Source organism: Maylandia zebra, linkage group LG9 (assembly GCF_041146795.1).
Source record: "Maylandia zebra isolate NMK-2024a linkage group LG9, Mzebra_GT3a, whole genome shotgun sequence".
Taxonomy (NCBI): Eukaryota; Metazoa; Chordata; class Actinopteri; order Cichliformes; family Cichlidae; genus Maylandia; species Maylandia zebra.
This window is the reverse complement of record NC_135175.1, coordinates 30,638,293-30,654,055: the sequence shown is the minus strand read 5'-3', so window position 1 is coordinate 30,654,055 and position 15,763 is coordinate 30,638,293. Positions and strand designations below refer to the sequence as shown.

The 15,763-nt window shown below is 38.0% G+C and overlaps 1 protein-coding gene across 3 annotated transcripts; it reads left to right on the top strand.

Moving 5' to 3' along the window:
- Positions 1-284: 284 nt before the first annotated feature.
- LOC143420524 (uncharacterized) lies at positions 285-5,328 on the top strand. Of its 3 annotated transcripts, none has more exons than XM_076888706.1 (5): positions 285-345; positions 1,643-1,735; positions 3,098-3,190; positions 3,617-3,681; positions 4,108-4,178. In XM_076888706.1, the coding sequence occupies exons 2-5, from the start codon at positions 1,652-1,654 to the stop codon at positions 4,130-4,132; spliced, it is 267 nt and encodes an 88-aa protein (XP_076744821.1). In that variant the 5' UTR covers positions 285-345; positions 1,643-1,651; the 3' UTR covers positions 4,133-4,178. The 3 variants fall into 3 exon arrangements, with proteins under 3 accessions (XP_076744821.1, XP_076744820.1, XP_076744819.1); XM_076888705.1 differs by lacking the exons at positions 3,617-3,681; positions 4,108-4,178 and adding exons at positions 4,599-4,663; positions 5,090-5,328 and having other exon boundaries at positions 301-345; positions 1,639-1,735; XM_076888704.1 differs by having other exon boundaries at positions 301-345; positions 1,639-1,735.
- The last annotated feature ends 10,435 nt before the right edge of the window (positions 5,329-15,763 follow it).

Here is a 15,763-nt window from a genome sequence, read left to right as displayed (position 1 = left end):
TTAAGTGTGAAACCATTGCTTTAATGGTGGCCCTTGGCCGGTGGTATGTGAGGAAACATTTATTCCATTGAGTGTACCTTTGCTTCAAATAAATAACTAATACTTTTTTTAAAAGGAATGTCCTATTAAACAAAAACAACAAAATAACAAATGCAATAAAAACCCAGTCCTTCCTCTCTGTAAATATTTCACTGAAATTCCATTTAAAAGAAAGGGTAAGCACTCTCGTCACCTGACCACTTTTTAGCCAATGAGCTTCAGTTTTCACCCCTCCCCCCTCACTTCGTGACTTGAGTTGAGGAGTATTGACTGCATGGCTGTGAACTGGTGTGGAGACGCTAACAGGTAACTTTAAACTTTTGAATTTTTCCAGCTTTGTAGTCCAGCAACCAGTTAGATTTAGTTTTGTCAAGGTTTTTCTTCGATGTATATTCCTTGATTAAGCTTTGTATTTCAAGCTAATTCAAAGGCTAAATCTAGCTTTTTTTGATGACACGTTGTGTATTTATTAGTCAAGGTTAAATACCTAGTCTAACACATATCTTTTTAGTTAAACTGTGGCATTTGAAATTACTGAGATGTTATTATTTACTCATCCCACTGTCTCCAGATTTTAAGCAATGCTGCAATATACGTGACATGCTAGTAATGAGACATTTCAGATAACCGTGTTAGCTAACATTTAACTCTCTGGAGTGCAGATTACATGGCCAATTTATGGTCTAGCAACAACATGCCTATCAGTTTTTTAAAATGTCTGTTTATTAAAATGCCAAGAAAAACCAGAGTGAAGATGTCAGCACGTTTAGTGCAGGAACAAATAAAAACGTGATTTCCTTTAAAAGAGAGAGAGACAGACAGATAGATTTTTACCTCTCCTTCCCTATTGTGGTGAATAAATGAACAAGAGCCGATCAAACAATTATATGGGTGTTTTGGTTGTTTATTAATAGGGAAACTTGTGGGAGTGATGGCAGGAGAGAGCGGTGTCTATAACAAGTTTTGAGATGTGAGAGATTTGTGACATTGTGTCTGGAGTGTATTATTAGTTTGTAGTTAAATCTGGGTTTGATTGTTTTGTGTGTCAAAATGGTGAGGTGAATGTCACCCTGACCCTGGCTAAAAAGCTACCAAACGCAGACTGAAATCTAAATGCTGTCTCCAGGTGTGCAACAGGAGGAGTGATACACTAATTGCCTGCATTTTTATGTAAACATTCGTATAGAATGTGGTTTGTAAAATTTGTACATATGTTTTAGAAATTTGAAATTAAGTAATGAGAAAAAAACCACTAAACATGTTTGTGGTTTTCATAGTAAAAAGTATAACATTTTCCCACTCTGATTTTATGTTTTTGTGTAATTTTTTTTAGGTCAATTGTGTTAATACAATATGTCAAAATTACAAAATAAATGTAGTCAGATATGTGAGGTTGTTCTGTAAAGAATGATGCCAAACAAGGCAAGGAAAACATTTTTTTAACAGCGAAATATAGAGGTATAATCAAAAGTAGTCGAAAACAGCCAATTATAGCCTTGACTCAAGAGGGTTAAAGCACCTCCTGTAAAAGATCAGTTTTCACTGTAAACTACATTGAGAAGTATCATACAAATTGTACATTTTTTTCCCTTTTCTGAGACAGTGCATTGCAATGAGGAAGCCAAGAGAAAAGATTAAACCCATAGATGAAGCTGATGTGCCCATGGCATCATCCTCCCTCAAAGATGATGAGCAGGTGACTAATTTTCTGCTGTTGTAATTATTGCAACCTAGTCTAACACATATATCTTTTTAGTTCAACTATGACATTTGGAAATACTGAGATGTTATTATTTATTCATCCCACTGTCTCCAGATTTTAAGCAATGCTAAAATATACGGTATGTGACATGCTAGTAATGAGACATTTCAGATAACTGAGGTAGCTAACATTTAACTTTCTGGAGTGCAGATCACATGGCAAATTTACAGTTTATCAGCAATATTTGTATATATCAGTTTTTTAAAATGTGTTGATAGGCAACGTAAAAGCAGAGTTATGATACATAATTTCAAATATTTTCCTGAAAATTGTCATCATGTTTAGTGCAGGAACAAATAAAAATGTGATTTTCTTTAAAAAAATATAGATAGATATAGTATTACCTCTCCTTCTCTATTGTGGTGGATAAATGAACAAGAGCCGATCAAAGAATTATATGGCTGTTTTGGTTGTTTATGAAGAGGGTAAACTTTTGGGAGTGATGGCAGGAGAGAGCGGTGTCTATATCAAGTTTTGAGATGTGAGAGATTTAGGTTTTTGTAGTTAAATCTGGATTTGTTTGATTGTTTTATGTGTCAAAATGGTGAGGTGAATGTTACCCTGACCCTGGCTAAAAAGCTACCAAAGGCAGACTGAAATCTAAACGCTGTCTCCAGGTGTGCAAGACCGTGCAAGAGAGAATTTCAGTAGTCAGTACGAGAGGTAACGAGACTATGGACAAGAATGACGGAGACTGGGTGGAAGAGAAGGATGTAATCTGTTTATATTGCGTAGATGGAAATAGGCAGAACGGGTGAGATTATTGATGTGAGATTTATAGGAAAGTGAACTATGTTGGATGACACCAAGGCTCTTAACCTGAGGAGAAGGGAAAACCAGTAAATTTGTAAATAACCTTACAAAAACCACCTGAGGAATTTCCTGCATTTTTTTCATGTAAATAGTTGTATATAATGTGGTTTGTAAAATGTGTAAATATGTTTTAGAAATGTGAAATTAAGTAATGAGAATGAATCGCTAAACGTCTTTGTGATTTTCATAGTGAAAAGTATAACCTTAACCTACTCTGATTTTATGTTTTTGGGTCAGTTATGTTAATACAGTATGTCAGAATTAGAGGTTGTTATGTAAACAATAATGATAAAAAAGGCAAGGAAAACTTTTTTTTAAAAGGGGAAATATAAAGGTAAAATTTAAAAAAAAAAATAGTCGAAAAGAGCCAATTATACCCTTAACTTCAGAGGGTTAGTACCTCCTGTAAAAGATCAGTTTTCACTGTAAACTACAGTGATGAAGTATTACACAAATTTACTATGTTTTCTTTTTCTGAAAAAGTGCATTACAATGAGGCAGCCAAGAGACAAGTTTAAACCCAAAGATGAAGCTTATGCGCCCATGGCATCGTCCTCCCTCAAAGATGATGAGCAGGTAACTAATTTTCTGCTGTTGTTATTATGGCAAAAATAACACAACATAGTTGTTTGGATGTTGATAGTGAGGTTGGTAGACACAGTTCTTACAGTGCTGCTTAATGTAAGATACATACATTGTGAGGACTGTGTGTGTTTTGCATGTGTACATCTATCGAAAGATGAGCTCCCAAGTCCACATGTAACACAGACCCTACAGTGTATGAAGCTGTCAGGTACATTATTAAGAGGACTGTGTGTGGATACTGTCGTGTGTTATGTTGGTTTACACTGAGGAATTAATTTTCTATCAATATTACTGCATTACATTTGGCTCATTTATGTCACTAACCAGTGTAGCTACATAACTGTATTGTAAAGTCTCAACGTATCTGTGTTGAATGGATGTTAATGCCCTTTTGTGTTTGTTTGCACTACGTTTCAGGGCACACCGATCGTCCTCATGTTGATACGCCCATGGCATCGTTCTCCCTCAAAGATGATGAGCAGGTGACAAATTTTCTGCTGTTCTTATTATGGCAAAATTAAAACAACATAGTTGTTTGGATGTTGTTAGTGAGGTTGGTAGACACAGTTCTTACAATGCTGGTTAATGTAAGATACATGCATTGTGAGGACTGTGTGTGTTTTGCATGTGTACATCTATCGAAAGATGAGCTCCCAAGTCCACATGTAACACAGACCCTACAGTGTATGAAGCTGTCAGGTACATTATTAAGAGGACTGTGTGTGGATACTATCGTCTGTTATGTTGGTTTACACTGAGGAATTAATTTTCTATCAATATTACTGCATTACATTTGGCTCATTTATGTCACTAACTAGTGTAGCTACATAACTGTATTGTAAAGTCTCAATGTATCTGTGTTGAATGGATGTTAATGCCCTTTTGTGTTTGTTTGCACTACGTTTCAGGGCACACCGATCGTCCTCATGTTGATACGCCCATGGCATCGTTCTCCCTCAAAGATGATGAGCAGGTGACAAATTTTCTGCTGTTCTTATTATGGCAAAATTAAAACAACATAGTTGTTTGGATGTTGTTAGTGAGGTTGGTAGACACAGTTCTTACAATGCTGGTTAATGTAAGATACATGCATTGTGAGGACTGTGTGTGTTTTGCATGTGTACATCTATCGAAAGATGAGCTCCCAAGTCCACATGTAACACAGACCCTACAGTGTATGAAGCTGTCAGGTACATTATTAAGAGGACTGTGTGTGGATACTATCGTCTGTTATGTTGGTTTACACTGAGGAATTAATTTTCTATCAATATTACTGCATTACATTTGGCTCATTTATGTCACTAACTAGTGTAGCTACATAACTGTATTGTAAAGTCTCAATGTATCTGTGTTGAATGGATGTTAATGCCCTTTTGTGTTTGTTTGCACTACGTTTCAGGGCACACCGATCGTCCTCATGTTGATACGCCCATGGCATCGTTCTCCCTCAAAGATGATGAGCAGGTAACTAATTTTCTGCTGTTGTTATTAAGACAAAAATAACACAACATAGTTGTTTGGATGTTGATAGTGAGGTTGGTAGACACAGTTCTTACAGTGCTGCTTAATGTAAGATACATACATTGTGAGGACTGTGTGTGTTTTGCATGTGTACATCTATCAAAAGATGAGCTCCCAAGTCCACATGTAACACAGACCCTACAGTGTATGAAGCTGTCAGGTACATTATTAAGAGGACTGTGTGTGGATACTGTCGTGTGTTATGTTGGTTTACACTGAGGAATTAATTTTCTATCAATATTACTGCATTACATTTGGCTCATTTATGTCACTAACCAGTGTAGCTACATAACTGCATTGTAAAGTCTCAATGTATCTGTGTTGAATGGATGTTAATGCCCTTTTGTGTTTGTTTGCACTACGTTTCAGGGCACACTGATCGTCCTCATGTTGATACGCCCATGGCATCGTTCTCCCTCAAAGATGATGAGCAGGTGACAAATTTTCTGCTGTTCTTATTATGGCAAAATTAAAACAACATAGTTGTTTGGATGTTGTTAGTGAGGTTGGTAGACATAAGATTCATACATTGTGAGGACTGTGTGTGTTTTGAATGTGTAATGTGTGAATGTGGTTTGCTAAGGTTTTAAATCAACAGGTAGGTGACTTCCCCAAAAGTTGATTCTGTTCATCTGGACGTATCTTTCTCAGTGGGAGAAACCTTTCGTCAGTCATCCAAGAGACTCTTCAGTCACTATCAACATCCAAACAACACTTGTGTGTTCTTGTTGGATGAGACTGAAGAACTCATTTGGATAAATGACGAAATGTTTCTTCCACTGAAAATGGTATGTTCGTATGAACCGAATCAACTTTTGGGGATTTACTGACCTCGATGATTGAGTATGCATCAAGACGATGCTAGGTGATTTTATTTGGATTTAACTCATACTTCAACTCAAAGTAAATGAGGAGCGGTTATTCAGATGCTCTTTTGCTCAAAAAATAATGTCACTTTATCAGAAAGCATGCTTAAACAATGAATGGGAAACCCTGAAATGTTGGCTCCTACTGGATGTATTCATGCCACAAGGGCTGCAGTGTCTCAAATGAGTGAAGTTTCTGCATTACATGAAATCACTCAAAATTCATGGTACAAACTTAATGAACTTTATTTTTTCAAGAGAACTGTATGCATGATGTAGTGTATTCATCAGAGACGAGACTGAAAAAATGTGCCTTTTGTAATGTTCACTTTTCTGCTTTGAAATTGATTTGCATAAATTGTAAAGGTGAGAATTTTTGTTCATTCATTTTAGATGATTATCTGTCAAGATATAACAAGTGGAAATTTTTACCCGTAATACTTAATATTTGATGTTTTCATCAAAAGAGAGAGAGGTTCCTCGTGAGTCTTGTTTTGTTGAGTATGCCATTAGAGTAGACTGTCCTACATCGTCTTCGGTACAGATTGATTTGACTTTCAGAGGAATGCAGACAAATGTTTGCCTTCCATCACTGGATCTTGAATGCATCCTCAAAGCATCTTGGTTATCTTTAGAGCTTTAGTTAATGCTGGTTGCATGATGTCTGATCACCCAGAACTTGTGATAATGCAGTTCTGAACTGGCTTACTGTCACAGTAAAAAATCGCATGAGAATAAGAGTGGGGGAAACGACGAATAATTTTCTTGACAAGCTAAGTAAAGGAATCAGGGGACAAAGCGGAAATGGATTCTTTATGATTGAAAGTGGAAAAAAGAAAAACATTAAGTATGACATGTTGAAACTGGATGGAAATAAATGTCAGTTACTGTTTTTCTATAGTTGTGTGGTTTAGAACCTAAATGACATAGTCGTTTTGTATTTCGGTGTCCTGTGGCTTTCACATAGAAGTTTTATCTTTAATAGTTTCCTTTGAGTTTTTTTTAAATGAGCTTGATGTGCTGATCAGAATGTAGCTTTTAAGAGATTGTCTTCATCTAACATGGCAAAAAGACGAAGCCCAGTGTGAACCTAAAGCCCCACAGCTATTTAAAACCAGTTAAAAAATGCTGTGTTTATGTACCTGGAGTTCTTGATATGTGTACCATGAAAGGGCTTTGATGTTTACCCCCCTATTGTTCTTAAAGAGTACCTTTTATAATAGCTTTATAGTTAACATATCATAAGTAAGTTGATCTTATTTTCTCTCCTTTTAGCATTTTCTGAAAATGGTGCTGAAGGGAAAAAAAATCCTCAAAGGAAACAAAAATCTCCATGGTGTCCCACAGAGATTGCAGCAGTGATGAGACATTTCAGTGGGCACATTGCTAATGGGAGACTATCCATTGTGATTGAAATCAAACAGTGTAAAAATGCTCAATGTCCTGTATGAGACAGTCGCTCTGTTCAAAATGTAAGAGACTTTGTCATGAATCGTGGTTTAATGCTAAAAAAGAGGAACAGTTGCTAAATAATCAGGTTAAAAAAAATCTATAGACACATCTGAGACATATACATGTTTGCAAAAGTCATTCAGTTTGCAGTAGGGCTGGGCTATATCATACCGTTCACAGTAATACCGGTATAATTTTGGGCAACGATAAGAAAATGAAATATCGCAATAGAATATGGGTAAAACGTGCATGCACAGTGCCTTTGTTTTCATACGCACATGACGGATAAAGCATGGCGGAGAATGAGAAGGGCAAAAGCGGATCGTTGAATGAAACGGATGAACCAGAATTGGTTTGCAAAAATGCTGCAACTTCAGTGGTGTGGAACTGGTTTAGCTTTCGTCCATCAGATACTCAACAAAGCACTATTTGGTAGAGCATGCTAGCGGGCCGTCGTTATTACCATGTTTTTTGGAAAATACGGCACTTAAAATCAATCCTTTGATTTTCCTGAAAATAAACAGTGCCCCTTATAATCCCGTGTGCCTTATGTATGAATTCTGGTTGTGTTTACTGACCTCGAAACGATTTTATGTGGTACACGGCGCTCAAAAATCTGTCAAATGTTTTAGTATGACTTTGCTAAGCTACGAACCCGCACTGCTTGATGGATTGTCGGAGCATTGCGGCTATCGTAGGCAGGAGCCTCGCGGAGTGTTGCGAACTGTGCGTCAACATAGTATTACGGTGTTATATATTGTACATATATTTATTAGTTTCAGATGTAGCCATTCTTGTATTTTGCTTGTTTACATTATTGTATTTGCACAACTCTGTTGCTTGTGAAGCTCGCACACAAGAATTTCACAAGAATTTCACTCACATGTGCTGTACCAATGTACCTGCACATGTGATGTGACAATAAAAGTGATTTGATTTGATTTGTGTGTGTGTATAACCTCTTTTTACGTTTTGTGGACATTATACATGGTTATGCTGAGGATATGTCGGCCAATTTCCACTGGAAATGCCTTTTGGTTAAACTGTCAGCAAGGAATTTGCACTGTTAAATTTTTATGTAACTTTAATGCACATAAAAAAACCAGCTGCTTGATTAAGTGGAAATACATTGATGGGTTGTTGTGGTTTTTTGTTGGTTTTTTTGCACTAATAAAGTTGTGGAGTTGTAAAGTATTTTGTCTAGTGTCAATTATATTGTCAGTTATATCGTTATCGCAAATTTTCAAACGTATATCGTGCTAAATATTTTTAGTCATATCGCCCTGCTCTAGTTTGCAGTACGTGTTCAAAATAAACTTGACCTTTCACGAGCAGGCTGGCTGTGATATTTTTTTTGCCTCTAAAGATCGTACTTAAAGGGAACATGATATGTGAAAAGCACTTTATCTGTGCTTGACAGCATATATTTGGGTATCTTAACTTATTACCAATTACAAAACTAAAGATGCACAACCCTGGAGCTTTTTTGGGCCCCCTAGATCTGAACATTTGTCTTTCAGTGAGGCTTTCTGATATGGAGGGTCCATATGAAGTTACTAAGAGCAAATTCTCATCAGCAGGTGTATAACTCAATTCTGTTACGGAAGATATGAGCTTAATGGCCTATTTCCAAACAAGGAGATCTAACCTCTAATTGCTAACTTTTAACATTTTTCTAGACAAGACTTGTAAATTCATGGTTGAAAAGTTACCTGTGAAACTCTTATCCCTTTACTACTTTGACTTAAGCATTGGGCAATTCGTAAAGACTATAGGGAATTGTGTCAACTTGTGAAGAAAGAAGAGTATATGTCTCCTTTTAATATGGATCTATCAGATCCTTGAATTTACAATATAAATATGTGATGGCTCCAATACAAATCTAAGAATAAGGTTTGTCTTTGCAAATTGCATTGAGCTGGTTCTCAAATTCAGGTCTTTGTGTTTTGTGATGTTTGATTTCTGTCATAAGACCACATGTTTGTTAACTATTAATTTTAATACACATTAGTAGTGTATGAGTTTAGCCATGTCCCACTTATTCGTTTTTGGCCCTATAATATACTTTGGTGACAGGTATGTGTGTTGTATAGCCAGTGTCCTCACAAATCCTGTTGGGTGTTAAAATGTCTAATATTTTCATAGGCTTCTCACCTAATTATCTATGTCCTGATAAGGTTGCAAAAAAACAGGTTCTTATATCTCTAGTTGTGTTGCGTGTATAGGAACTTTGAAGTGAGATCTGTGCTCTGTGGCTCAAAACAGATTTTTTGACGTATTCAGCATCTCTCAGGGACAAGCGGAAAGTGGTGTCCCCATAGACCACCACCTGGGCTGGTTTGGAAAAAGTGTCCTTACAATACATACACACACACATACGGGTTTCTGTGTGTGTGTGTGTGTGTGTGTGTGTGTGTGTGTGTGTGTGTGTGTGCGTGCACGCACATTATTTAAGGTCAAACTGACCACTTTCTACTTAGCGTGTCCCCAGTATTTGTGCAGATGTCTGGGTTTGATTGATCGGTGTGGCTTCTTTTTATGAAGCCTGGTTTCCTACTGCTGAATACAAGCTCCGTGTAACTGGATGCATAGAGGGAGGGAGAGAAAAACAGGACTAATTCACTGCGGAAGTGTATCAAGAGAACATTTTAAAGCCCTGCATGTTGCTTGGAAGAAAAAAGAAAATCCAGTAATATGATTTCTCAAAATGAAATGTGCTGACGTCAAACTTTAGACAGACTTTCCAGTGTAATTACACTATAAAGAAAGAGCTCTAAACAATACACAGTCATGGCAAATACGTCATAAAAATCACAGTTTTAAAAATAACTTTTCCTCATAAAATAATTGATTTCCTTGTTTTTCTGTATTCCCAACCTGTTTCCTTCTCCCATGAATACATCATGTGCGGAACCCAATACTTAATAGCTGCATGCCGGCATCTTCTCATATATAACTCTTGTGCGTCCAGTGTTGTGGGTAGGTGAGTTCACGCTCACACCTCAGCGATCTGTGAAATTATTAACGTGCTTGTGGGCAGAGGCTGCGTGATGATGATCATCATCATCTCAAAATGAGAGAGGTTTTACAGTTTTCTTTTTTTTGTTATTTTTATTGTTTGATAGTGTGTTTGTCGGTCTGCTGTGCGAGGGGAGGACAAGATAATGGCTGAAGGAGAAAACGTGAATGATTCAAAACAAAGGAAAAGACAGATCCTACATAATAGTAGAGCTTCATAAATTTAAGAAAAAATAATAATATTCTGTTATTCAGCTGATATCCATCCACTGAATGAGGCTCTCTTCATGCTGACAGGTTCCACTTTTTGTTTCTGCACCACACAGTTGTATGTTGGCAATTAAACTGAAGCAGATTAGTGGCACTGACCATGTTAACTCCTTGGTGAAAACATTTCTAGAGTGGTGGTGCTGCAGCCTCTCCTAACTACCTTTAATTCAAGCAGCGTTCGAGTGAAACCTGGGGGTGGGGGGCTTTGACTGACTCATATGAAGCTTGTTCAAGTAAATCAGCTTGTAGACACCTGCTGGAAAGGTGGCCGTTTTGAACACTGTCAGATCATGCTGGGATTTCATGAGGCTTTCTGCAAACTTGAGGACCCCATGCAGCTCAAGTGTTATTAAAGTAAAACATGCCAGGAAAAATAAGCAATTTTTCAAAGATAAAGAATTCCAGCTGGAGCTGAACTGCTCTCATGAGAAGAGAAGCTTTTAAATCTTTTTTTTGTATCAAAGCCTTATTTAACTGTTCGCTGCTGCCATACAGAAATCAACACATGAATAAATGTTTGTACATTTGTAGGATAACATTAGGTAGAAGCTCGGGGGGGCCCACCTCAGAAAATTCAGAATATCAGAAACTTTATGCAATGTTTGCACCAGTAGGCTCGAAATGATTCTATTTATGTACAAGAAGTACAAAAATCAGGCAATTTGTGACAGTTAAAAATACTGGCGTAAAATGCAAGCTTTTAGACAATCTGTATCGCTCGTGCAGCCATCAATTTGCTCAACCACTTATCCAATTTAGGGTTGTGGGGGTTCTGGAGCCTATCCCAGCTACGGTAGGGTGGCAGACAGTGTACATGCTGGACTATTTGCCTGTCCACTGTATCGCTTTTAAGTAATTATCACTCCTCTAGTATTTGTCATTAGCTGTCTTTTCATTTAATATTGCCTGTCAACACACGTAGAGGTCTGATTAACTCTTTTATTCTGCCTGGTTCTGTCTGATATTCGACTAGTTTTGATTTTTTGCTCAAGCATGCACATGCTGTTGACGTCTGTGAACACTTATTATATTTTATAAAATCTTTCAAAGGTCAGATGTGTTTCAGAAAGATTTCTGCCCGTGGGCACAAATGTGCCTGTTCCAAATATATACTTGGGGGTGAGGGTATACACAGATATCAAGGTGAAAGCAGTAAAAAGCTTTGCTTTTCTTCAATAGCTGAACCTGAGGTAGTCCAAACTAATAGTACCAGCACAGAAATATATAAAAAGGAAAAGAAAAAGGTCTGATAATAAAATCTTGAAAAAAAGTGGCAGCTGACAGCAGGTAAAAATTTCAAAGGCTTGTCTGGTTATTTGGTGAGGACTCCTGGGTTTCAGAAGTAATAGCCTCTGCTATTATCTCTGTTATTATCTCCTTAGCAGCCAAAGCACTGAAGCCTCCCAAGAGAAGTTTAAGGAGTTTCTGCTGTCCGTTATTCAGGCAGATGAAAATGGATATGATGTTACTGACTGGGAGAACAAGCTGTTTAAAGTGACCCTCTCGAGCTCGGGGTTGGCACGCAACCCTGAGCACCGAGTTGAATAATGATGATGTTCTTTTCCATCGGACACAGCAATCACATTTCATATTTAATATTATTCTGCTTCTGCACCAGGGTCATTTCCTCCCACAGTTTTGGCCTAAGTGCACATAGTTAAAAATTATGTTGATTTCTGAAATTTAAAGCATCTTTTCAGTACAGAATTTGGGATGTTTACTAGACAATATGAGAAAGTTTCACCAAACCTACACAAAAATATAAATCTCAATTCTGTCTTTGCACTTTAATCAATATTTCATATTCAGCAAGTGAAACAATCTTCACAACACAGCATATTTATTGTAGATTTGATATTAAAAAGTGAGCCATGTGGATTGCTTTGATATTATGTGACCTCTGCCTTAGTGTGGGTCTGTTTTCTACCAATTAGATGATCCTTCCTAATGTCTGGGCTCCTCCTTTACCCCCTGTCCTATTCTCTTAGTCATGACCGAGAGCTCAAAGCCATAAATGTGGATAGGAATGGAGATCTTCCAGTAAAATTTCCTTTATGGTTAAAGTCGCAGTTACAGAGGCCTTGGTGTTAGGGAAACATTGGTTGCTAGGGAAAAACTGGTTGTTATCACCAGATGAAACTGAATGAAATTGGTGACAAAGAGGGTGCTGCTCCGAAAAAACTCCTTGTGACTGTGTTGGTTGCTAGTAGATTGGTGTTGTTCCCATTGTTTGCATGGAAGACACCAGCTTGCAATCACTGACCAACTATTAGCCAAGAAGTAGTGAAGCTTGAAAAAAGCAGAAACTGGAAATGTAGAAGGTTCACCTTCAAAATAAGGTTGTATCTTACTACTGGGGCAAATTTTCAAAGGGTCCTTTGAAAGATAACAGTTTCTGTTTCCAGTGTGCGTTGCACTTTTCACAATTTCACAACCACAGAGAGTATTTGGTGTGTTTTTGTTGACAACTTGATGTCTTCATGCAAACTATAAGTGGCTGCAGCAACAAAAGTAACCGCAAGGTTTTTGATGTGGCATGCCTATCAGCAGGTTTCAGCAAGCACTCACCAAGTGGTCAGGGAATAAACATGTTTCACTTGCAACCTGTGGTTAATAGGACGTCACTGATCAATCCCTAGGTCTGTGTGTTCCTCACCTCAACCAGTAAGGCATCCGTTTCACCACAAGTGCAAATCTAATCTGCCTCTTGATCTGTAAAACCTCACTTGTGAGCAAGGCCTGAAGACACTAAGCCCTGGAATGAACTGGGCCATGCTGCTTGACATTTTGGATCCAACACAGACCTGACTGGATCTGATTGTGATGTAGTCAACAAAACAGCAGCAGGTCTAATTTTCACACAGGAACGAAGGTAAATGGCCTGTATTTGTATAGCGCTTTACTAGTCCCTAAGGCGCTTTAAAAATTCAGTCATCCACCCATTCACACACACGATTGCAAGTTACATTGAAGCCACAGCTGCCCTGGGGTGCACTGACAGAGGTAAGGCTGCCGGACACTGGCACCACCGGGCCCTCTGACCACCACCAGTAGGCAACGGGTGAAGTGTCTTGCCCAAGGACACAACGACCAAGACTGTCCGAGCCAGGGCTCGAACCGGCAACCTTCCGATTACAAGTCAAACTCCCAACTCTTGAGCCACGATTCCGCCGTTGAGCCACGATCGCTCCATGTAGATCATTTAATCAGTTCTCAGAACAAAAGAACACATGCAGACAAAATGCTCTGAAATGCTCCAGGTGTGATTTGAAGCTTTGTAAATGATGGAACAAAAGACTGTGAGGCTTTTGGTGTTCATGTTTGGTTTTATGTTTAGTATTGTTATGCTTTGATTTGTGACTCGTTTTCTTTGCTCTTTGAGAGTTAATGAAGATCTTATGATAAGCTTTGTTTTTGTGACATCCTAGACATCCTTTTAAATGTTTTATTGTTTTAGTCCCCCAGTTCATCTGCATGCTTGTCCTCCCACTATCATGTTTGTTTTGCACTTCTCTAGTGATAGTTGTCTCTTTGAATGTTACTTTTCTTTCATGTATTCCATTATTTTAATTCCTCTTATGACTACCTGTTCTGCCCTAAATATGTCCTAAGTGCGCATATTTTGCCTGTCGTCCAATTGTTAACATATTAATTAATGCCTTAGAATGTTTTCAATTACTGTTTGCTCATCTTTTTGGTTCTTGTACTCAGACAGACAAACACAAAAATGAGCCAATTTTTATGTAAGACCTGCATTTTTGGTTCTTTAATTGAGTCCACAGACATCATCACTGATGAGAAATGCACATCTCAGTATCTCAGTTAGTGTGTGTTTTTTTTTTTTTAATCTTTATTCTTTTCCAATTTATTTACAACTGCTAGCAGTACAGGTTGATGGTTGTTTAGACGTGACTGTTAAACTCCTTTACTAAGAGCAGCAACTCTCTCCATGACTGTGTGGGCAGTGAACTGTTTTCTGTTAGAGCAACATGGCCTTAGATGTGGGGGTTGCTAACACATCTCCACTACTTCCCTCTCGGTTGCAGACCACCGCAGTGCAGACGGAAAACCACAGCCTGATGAAACTATAGCAGTACCACATTTTCTACAAAAAGGATGGATGCAAATATCTGCAAGATATGAAGAAAACTAAAGATCAGTTATTAGCTTTTTAGCAAAATGGATTTGATTTCCTCATTTGCATGCATTAATCATTTTGATGCACATTCAGATCTAGGGCATTATAAATACCATCCTATCAATATTTCATTATAACATGAGCACTCAGTACTCAGAAGTCTGTCTACATCCAACTTTAACACAGAACTGTGGATGAGATCAAAATATAGAAAGTTTATGTGGTGTCACAATGCAAGAATTAGCAGGACTAATGTATGTGCATTTTTGCAACAGACAAACTGGTCAAAATGCAGTACCAACTGTGCTGCCCACGTCAGTTTCAGAAAGCCATCGGTGTCCATGGTGATAGATGACTCCTGTTTTGGAGGAGAGGAGCAAGGTGCCCTGTCAAAATGGAGTGTCCTTCTGAAAAAGGAACTTCATACAGAGGGATACTATGAGACGAGGAGCTATTAGGGAGGAAGCAAGATTTAAGTAATAGCCCCAATTTCTTTTAAGGTCCCAGCTGAAATCCATACTCTCATTGTGTCTCTCACTTTCGACCTTAGAGGGCAGATTGTTTGGTCACTGTGTAGGGCAGTGTTGTGCTCAGCTGTAATGACTACAGCTGGCCTGAACGTGTGGTGTCAGAACAAACTCTTCTGTCCTTCTGAGAAATCTGACCTTCTGAGAATAGCTGGACAGTGCAGGAAATGTATGAGTCAAACTCCAAAGTACACAAGTTCAGTTTTGAAATTCTTGAAAATTCTCTGTATTCGATTCTCTGTGTACTTTCCATTCTCAGTCTGAATCTCTTGCCACAGTGCTACAAGCATGAAGCCCACAGTGTACCTTCGTCATACTGGTTTCATCATCACTCACAGCTGCTGAAATATTTCATTTCCAAATCCGATTCCAGCCGTGCGCCATTTTTGACAGGATACTGCTTTTTGTTTTCATGTATTTAATAGCAACGATTTTGATCCAGAGGTGCCATCATTCTTTTATGTATGAACCACTCATCCACGAGCTCATTGTTCATTATCATTATTGCATATTGTTATATCCTTTAAGCAGGTAGCTTCTTTGAGATCAGATCTCTTTTTAAAGAGAGAACTATGCAAAAAAAACAAATATACAAAAACTCAGACTGCCACACAATAAAACACATTCCCCTCACCCCCAACCAGTCATAGGAGATAGCTGCCCCTCCCTGAGCCTGATTTGTTGTGTTAAATAGGGGGCTTTCCACTGTCGCCAAGTGTTTGCTCATAGGGGCTCATTTTGGGTTTTCTCTGTATTATTGAAAGTATTTACC

Excerpts from the sequence above, each read along its gene's own strand:
- LOC143420524 (XM_076888704.1), top strand. The coding sequence starts at position 314 with ATGGCTGTGAACTGGTGTGGAGACGCTAACAG. Across the intron at positions 1,736-3,097 it reads CCCTCAAAGATGATGAGCAG|TGCATTACAATGAGGCAGCC; the intron begins GTGACTAATTTT and ends TTTCTGAAAAAG. Across the intron at positions 3,682-4,107 it reads CCCTCAAAGATGATGAGCAG|GGCACACCGATCGTCCTCAT; the intron begins GTGACAAATTTT and ends ACTACGTTTCAG.